The sequence below is a fragment of the Lepidothrix coronata genome, unplaced genomic scaffold (genome assembly GCF_001604755.1).
Source record: "Lepidothrix coronata isolate B3197 unplaced genomic scaffold, Lepidothrix_coronata-1.0 Scaffold52, whole genome shotgun sequence".
NCBI lineage: Eukaryota > Metazoa > Chordata > Aves > Passeriformes > Pipridae > Lepidothrix > Lepidothrix coronata.
The window spans coordinates 3,904,413-3,912,867 of NW_016690232.1; the positions used below are offsets into that span (position 1 = coordinate 3,904,413).

Here is an 8,455-nt window from a genome sequence, read left to right on the forward strand (position 1 = left end):
TCTTATTCAATTCTGGTTAATTTTAAGGGCAAAACTACTCTGTAAATAATTTTACAGTGCTCTGCACTCCAGAAGAATGCCCTTCCAAACAGAAAATGGGGAGTAATGTAGAAAACTTGAGTACAGAAGAGCCTGAAACTCTCTACAACTTTCTTGCTTATATTAAAGCAAGAAGATTCAAAATGCAAGAAAGGACAACTCCTCTCTGACAACTTCCACAGCTGCAAGGACTCCACTGAACAGAGGAAATGGAGCCCACAGTGAGAACTGTCTGCCCACAGCCCAGAACTACCTAATATTCAACACATACAAGATCAGACTGCAAAAACAATGATCTCTCCCCACTTTGGGAACTCTCTCGGGAAGAAGTAACAGATATCTGTTCATATCAGAAGCCTTCATTATAAATAAAACTCACAAGTTCACTCTCTATGTTCAAAATGTCTATTAAACCATCTGTGAGACACAGATTTCTTTTGGATCAAATTAGTAAATATGGAGGAGTTTAAATTTTCATCTTACAACTGAAAGCACTGTGCCGTTGTCCTTATGTCCAGAAAAATCATGAAATCCATCAGCCTAATAACACAATATTTAAAGAACAGGCAATGTTTTGAAATAGTTATAAAACTGCTGCTGCAATTTTCCTATCTGTTTGCAAAGCAACATCCCTAAGAAAGCATTATCTACAAATACCAACATTCTTCTTAATTAGCACTGTTGAGTAGAGTCACTGCTGTCTGTTATATAGCTCCCTTCATCCATAGGGGAGGACCACAATTCTCTGAGGATGAGGCTTTGAAAGCAACTGTCCCAGTTCCATAATGACCTGCCACTCCTGAGAAACAGCCATCCTGTCACCACCTTCTCCCTCTTGCACTGACTCCAGTTATCCAGTCCACAAATCATTTCATCTTATGAAGGTATGATTTTTATTATGAAGATTCAGTGCAGAAGCAAAACAAGACAAAATGTGTGCTGCTTAAAACCTCCAAGGGAATTGCCTTGAGAAACAGCAAAGCAAAACAAATTAATTTCTCAGGTTGCAACATACTCTGAAATAATCGAAAAGACATTCACCACCATCACTAATTTATCACTGTCCACTGCTATCTATCATTAATTTAGGACTCCAAAAAGTAAATGTAAAGGAAATGTCACTCAAGAGAGTTAGAAAAAAGCTTAGAAACTGGTACCACTCCTGTTGTGTTGCAGCATTTTGCATGACCTGATTCCCACCAAGCCCTCAGCTCAAATGTAATTTCATGGCAAAGACCATGGAGAAATTCAAAACCAATAGAGGCAGCAAGAAAGAAACAGCTTTAGCCAAAAAATATTCCTAGATCCTCACTAAAAGAGTCTTTGGAGTTATTGAGTTATCACCTCAACTACACAATTCCAAGTTGGGTTTTGACTCCATTTTCCAAATTTAACAAAAGTTCACACATAAGTGTGATGGGCAAAAACTATTACACCAAGGAACCAGTAAAACCTCCCCCCTCAGTTCCAGTTTAGATGGTCATGGTTGTGATCAAAACCTGTTTCACCAGACAGGAGGTGATCAAACAGCCTGTACGTCCTCACAGGTCCCCAGCTCCGGGCATTTTAGGCAGGCACTTTTAGGACTCCTTCCCTTCCCTACTTGTGCATATTATGTTCAATATTTTGCTTACCAAGTTAAAGCCATGGTTTCCTACAAATAGTAAAACCATTCCTAAATTAACCACAAAAATTTTACTGGCTACTGTTTAGCCAGATCCTGAGGATGCTAATTTAAAATATAGCAAACCTGCCATCTAGAAAATCCCAAACCCAAACCAAAATTGGCCACAAATAAAACTTCAGCACTTGAACAGGCATTCCTCTGCTGGAACTATCTGAAAATTGTACTGCCAGCCTTTTTTCTTTCAGCTAAGGACAGCTCTTCTTGAGCATAGTTCAAATAATAACAAATTGTTTATCAAATCTGAATTAGTTAATGGCAGTTTTCCTTTCTACTGAGCTGGGATAATGGTCTGGGGAATTAAGACGATGTTTGATGGGAGCTGACAAGCTGAGCACACAGGGAATGGCAAAGGAATTTTGCAGCTGGCATTCCAGCCCCAAGTGCTCCATGGAGGAGCTGGGGTTCAAGAGCACCCCATTCCAAGAAGATGAGATCACTCATGCTGTGGCAATCCCAGGTGATGCTCACTAGGGATCCCTCAGCACAGGAAAAGATGACAAGGAAATGAAGCAGAGATCAACAAAAATTTTGGCTTTCTTGAAAATGAACAATATTTACAGTTGTAAAGGCAGGCATATAATAAGCCATATAATAAGCCTATAATAAATAGGATGTACCAGGTCATAATCCAAGCCAACACATGCCTGGAGTTACAATAGGGTCCAACATGACATTTCTGACATGATCAGGGAGAGGAACCACTGATGGAACATTTCTTGCTGTAGCTTAACGTTAATAACCCTAATAACGGGTTTCCATTCTATGAAAGTCACGTCACTCTTCTGCAAATAAAAGACTTACTTTAATCTCATCACAAGAGATTTTCAAATTACATGTATTCTCTCTTAGAACTTTTTGAAATGACAGCTAGTTGGAGGGAAAAAAACCCTACCCTATATTATTAATGTCATTTTAAACAACGCTGGAATGGGTGTGTACGTGTGGGTGCACGTGTGCCAGCAGGTCCTCATTAGGGAAAATTATAATCTGTATTGTGCATCTAAATTGACAGAACTTCCTCCACAGAGTCTATCTAGCAGTACACAGGATCTGATATGACTCAAAAAGGAAGACAAGTTTCTGAGCATAAAAACCTCAGACCTGGGATAGAAACAGTGGTTCTCCCAGGGAAACAAAGCACTGCTCTGAGTTAGGTATGTGTGAACTGCATGCAGAAAAATGCCTATAAAGTGTAAAACCCAGCTGCCCTAATAAAACATATCGATTCTACCTACAAACTGCCTCTTGTCCTGACACTCACTCTGTTCCAGGGAGCCAGGAGAGCAGGCCCAGCTATCCCCAAAGAGATTCACTTCCCTAGATGGAAGCTGAACGGAGGCAAGCTCAGCCACTGCATCCATCATGCTTTCAGCTATTCTCATGTCCACAGCTCAGAGTCTGCTGGCAATAAAATAACCAGCACTAAAGTCATCACCCCGTGGTTATGAAAATATTTTGCACAATTCAACTTTGTTATCAGATTAAAATCAGAACCAGAAAAGGCTGCCATATTGTGCTGCAAATCCTGTTTACAGCACTAAGTTAATAAATCAACATGTTAAGAGAAAGTATAGAAGCCAATGCACCGTTGTATCCATATTTAAATGCTTTTCTAGTTGAAAACCCTTTTTAAACCTCATCAAAAAAGGCTGAAAACCAGCTGAAGTGCAATGGTGGGTGGAAGTGGAGCATATGAAGCCTCTTCTAGCAATATTACAGGGTGAATTTCCAACTACCCCCTTCTGAAGTTTTATTTTCAAAACACAGGGCGAGAAAGCAAACTTTCTCAGGGAAAACAACAAACAACAGCACTTAATATATGACACCTACTCTTACCATCACAGCATTGTTAGTCAAACAGGATTTTATACACAGCCAATGACAAATTGCCACTAGCTGATGTACTGCAGAAAGCTGCAAGAGTTTAGGCAAAGGTTAAGTGTTTAAAAACTTGTTGGACGCTTCAAGATGGTCAAGCTGCCATACACAGGCAATCCCACGAGAGCAATTCCTGCAGAAGCTCAGGAAACACCAGCTGGGGAGCTTAGTACACCTAAAACATGCACAGGAGACTGTCAACACGGATAAGCTGAGAGACTGTGCCCTATATGTAACATACCACTTTAAGAGCAGGATGCTATTGCAAAGCAATGAAGTCACCTGCCCTTCATTCTCCCTCCATCCAAATACCATATTTTAGCTGCAGATATGTGATTAAACCAGAGAGTTTCCCATATAAACCAGCCCTCTAATTACCCGATGGTTAACCTGCATCACCACTGTGATTATTCTGAAAGCTTGGGAGCTTCAGACTCTTTTTCTGCTGTTGGATTTTCCACAAATACACACAAATAAGCACCTTACCTGAATAGAAAATGTTGATTTTGGCAAGTTCTTTCTCACAGGTTTGGAAGAATTTCTCTTCAAACGTGGCAAAACACCTTTTCACTGTGTCCTCATCTGTGTCTGTAAAACAGAATAGAAAAACAAAGAAGTTGTAACAGAAGAACACAGGAGAAACTTTACAAGTGGCTGATGTGGAAATAGTTCTTCAGAGTAAATCCACCATCTTTGTCATGCAGAGAGAGAAGAACAAGCAAGTCCAAGGGGCTCGGGGGAACACATATTTGGCTGTAAAAGGAATTGCACCAAGACAGAGAGGGAAATACTCATATAAGCAGTAACAGCACCTCAACCAAAGTTCCCATCATCTTTTTTGATCCTTCAAGTGCTAGTGCAGATCTCAGAAGCTCCATTTGCACTTCCTAACCCAGCTTGTGTTTGAAGACCAAAGCTGGCCATACCTTGGCAAACAACCATATTTAGAAGGAAAGCACCAAGTTTTTAACTGAAGGCTTCATCTGACCTTTCAGGAGGACTCACTGGCTTCAGTCACCATTCCCACCTTCTCACCATTGTAATCCTTCAAATACAAACCCAGCAACATAGGAAACTAAAATCTGCCAGATACTATCCAGAAAACTGTGTGGAAGCTTCCCTCCTGGAAAATAAAACTTTCTCTCATAAGCAAAGTTGAAAGGAAGAGGTCTACATTATGATGAACATGATCAGATCCACAACTGTTCTCCACCCCATTGCTCTGGGATGGTTTTAATTCTTTTGGAAGAACCACATGCAATTCCATAATTAAAGTCAACACTTGAAATTAAAGCACCAATTCGGTCAATTAGTTGTTGTAAAAAAATACAGTGCGGAGTCTCAAAGACAGAATGCATTTTCTGATAATTAAGAAATTAGTTTAATGAGTAAAAAAATTAAAGAAGACACACTGTAATTACCAATTTCAGTACTGTCAAAAACCAAATGTTCCTAATGTTGAAGTGAAGCAGACTCTTTGTACCCCCCGGAGTTACATTCCCTGAATCTTCAGACTGAAAATATAACACAAACAAGAAAATTAAATTTTTATTATGGTTTTGGTAGTGTTGAGAAATAGATCACAGAACCACAGAATCAGGTTGGAAAGGACCTCTAAGAGCATCAAGTCCAACCATTAACCCAGCACTGCCGTGTTTACCACTAAACCATGTCCCCAGGTGACACATTCACACATTTTTTTGAACATTTCCAGGGATGGTGATTCCACCACTTCCCTGGGATGAAAAGATTCAAACAGATGTTGAAATACATGTCATTAAATTGAGAAGACAAGTGATTACAAAAAAGCTTCACTCACTCAGAGATACACATACTGGACTGTCATAGCCAAGAAATCTTTTTCATTTAGCCTTCATTTTTAGGTAAAACCAACCCAAAAGTAGCATTAATCAAGAGAATACTTAAATAGAATTTACAATTTTCTGGGGTTTATGTTTGTACCCCTGATACTGAGCACCACGAGCCTACATCCACTTCAGTAATGCTTTTAAGGGGTGGTATAGAAAGAGCAAAGAACAGAACACAAAAGTGCAGCACAGGGGCAACCCTGTCTTCTTTTGGAGTTAGAGGATGCTTTTAAAGAGTAAACAGAGAGAAAATAACCAGTTCTGCAGAGATGCCTGCTGTTTACAACTCCACCACCCAAGGGCTTGTAGAGAAGAATTCTCAAGGGCTCCAAAGGCTGTTCCAAGCTCCAAGTTTTGGCTCCCAGGGTTCCTTTATTATCCGATCATTATAGTTGCAGATCTGTGGCTACTCCCAAGGATGAGGGCTCCCTCCCTTGTGCAAACAAACCCTGGAATGACAGGGCTTGGGCTCCTCTGGGCTGAGGAAAAGCCGCAGCAGCCCCAAGGTGTCATTACAGCCCTGCTTGAGGTCCTTGGCTCTGCAGAAACAAAGATGCACATACCCCAGGCAATCCCACTCCACATAGTGCCTCCACATGGATCCCTCCTTGAGGGCAGCCTAAAACACCAGGAGGACAGAAAATAACTCTGCTTCAGGGCTGGGAACTTGAAGGGCAGAATCACAGCAGTTGTGACATCCTGCCCTGGGGCCCTCCCAGTAAGGCCAATCTGAACTTGCCTTCAAGAGCTCTAAATCCTTGACCCAACAGCAGACAAAGCACAAACAGGAGGGTGAAGCAACAGAAATTACTGTGCAATACTTAAAATGCAGAGATTTTTATTCACTAGCTGCCTGAAACTTTAAAAATGACAGTAATCATTATCAAACCACAGCTGACTCTTAAGGATGGACCTGAGAGGCAAAGTCTTCAGCCCAAAGAGTTTACACATGTTAAGAAGAAAAGCTTATGGAGAGGTGCTTTCTGACATGGGGGAACCATTCTTTCCTTTAAAAAGAAGTCACACAGCATTAAAAGCACACAGGCTCACTGCTTTCCTGCTTTGGAAACACCAAACCTCTTTTGCCATCGCTTGTTTCAGTATATCCAAAAAATAAGAGTAAGACCAAGCAAGTTTTTAAACTTCAGTCACTGAAGATATCAAAGAATTAAAAAAAAATAAAATAAATACAAAAATCTCATCAGGAGTGGAATATACTGTTTGTCCAGAAAGTCAAGCATGAATATTTCTATGCAACCAAAACATCACCTCCTAAGATAGCAAAAAGCTCAGTAAAGCAACAGTGTTAAACTAACATAATCAATGTCAAATAAATCAATAAATATTTTGGTTTGTACATTACTGGTCACTTCAGGAAATGGTAAATAAGTGTGTTGAACAGTTTGACTATCATCTGAAGTTTAGAAGAGGAAAATGGGCTTTAAAACACAAATCAACTGCTACTGGAAGCCCTTCCAAAAACCTTGAGATTAGGAATTCAGGTCTCTATTTCAACCTCAAAACATTGCTGACTCAGAGGAAAGAAAGTTCTAGATCAACTATTCAAAATCCTTCTCCGAATGTCAAACACTGACTTAGAAAAGATATTTTGCAGAGCAGGATGGATGTCAGCCTTACAAAAAAAAAAAAAAAATCAAAAAAAAAATCAGGATTCTCTGTGAAGAAAAGGTTTTCCTCTGGTGCCATTTCCACTGCAGTTCAGTCATTTAGCTGCAATAATAGACCAGTGCTGCCAAGGCTACTGCCTTTATTTATTTATTTTCCCCCCAAGGCTGGGACAGGACAACGTGTTTTGCCATGAGAAAATCACGGTGCCAGAAACCTGGCCTTGGATTCGGAAGCTCCATGACAACAGGGCCTGATTTTAAAAGGCATCCAGCTATTGCTGCCAAGAAGGTCCAGCAGTAACCTCCCTTTTGTTCTGTTTCTATAGCCCTAATACTCCATTTACCCTCAGCTCCCTGAAGCTGCCACGGACAAGGCTGCCAAGCAGAGAGTCTGATCAATATTGCAGCTTCCCGACCTCATCTTCCTATGGATTGCCTGTGCTGAATAAAAAAAAAAAACCACAGGAAGCCTGAAAGGCTCTTGCTTTTACTTGCAAAGCCCAAACCAGCAGCAACCTGGATGAACTCCCCCCTACCCCATGTTTTTTGGTTTGCAGAGAGCTGAGATGTTGGCTCACCTAAAATAGAACCTGAAGGTGAAAAATTAACATCCAAAGTACATTCCTGCACTGTCCCAAGCACTCATTTCTCAGTGCTTCTCTCAACTGGTGATTTAATTTCTCATTTTCTGCAGCTGTAGTATATAAACAAATGATCAGCATCCCACAGCAGCTCTGCTTACTCACTACTCCCTTGCAAGAACACACACAATAAAAGTTTTCTTTGTTAGAACAGTGTCCTCTAAAAGTAATCATTTAAAAAAACCCTTTCATCTTTATCATGCTGAATTTTAAAGGGCATTTAATTTAAAAAGATTAATTAGCTTTGTTATAAAGATCAGCACAGGTGTAGTTCTCTGAATCACCTTCTGTTTGCCACAAAACAGTGGCAATAACATCTGAGTAATGTTATTGCAACACTTTAGTTAGAGAGGAGGCAATTTCATTTATGAGGAGGGCTCTGCCATCTAGTCAATAAAATGAAAATCAAAGTCAAACTTGACATTGGCATCAAACACATCAAATCAAACTGAACAGGTGATTGCAAATTTAACATCAGCATCATTTTGAATACATTAAAATTTTAAAGATTTCCACACTCTGTACCCAGAGCTCAAGTAGGTTTAAAACAACAGGACTGTGCTCTGAAAAATTAACAAGATTTAAAGGACAGTTTTCTTGTTCCCAAGTCAATAAAGACAGTAACTGCTTGTACTTCTAGGCCCAGTGGCACATCGGGGGGGGGGGGGGGGAAAAAAAAAAAAAAAAAAAAAAAAAAAAAAAAAAAAAAAAAAA

At 40.0% G+C, this 8,455-nt stretch overlaps 1 protein-coding gene across 1 annotated transcript in view; it reads right to left on the bottom strand.

Moving 5' to 3' along the window:
- XPR1 (xenotropic and polytropic retrovirus receptor 1) overlaps window positions 1-8,455 on the bottom strand; it is a 107,760-nt gene that overhangs the window by 33,373 nt on the left and 65,932 nt on the right. The window contains exon 3 of the mRNA XM_017815825.1: window positions 4,091-4,192. Within this exon, the coding sequence (XP_017671314.1) occupies window positions 4,091-4,192 (102 nt within the window). The remainder of the gene's footprint in view (window positions 1-4,090; window positions 4,193-8,455) is intronic.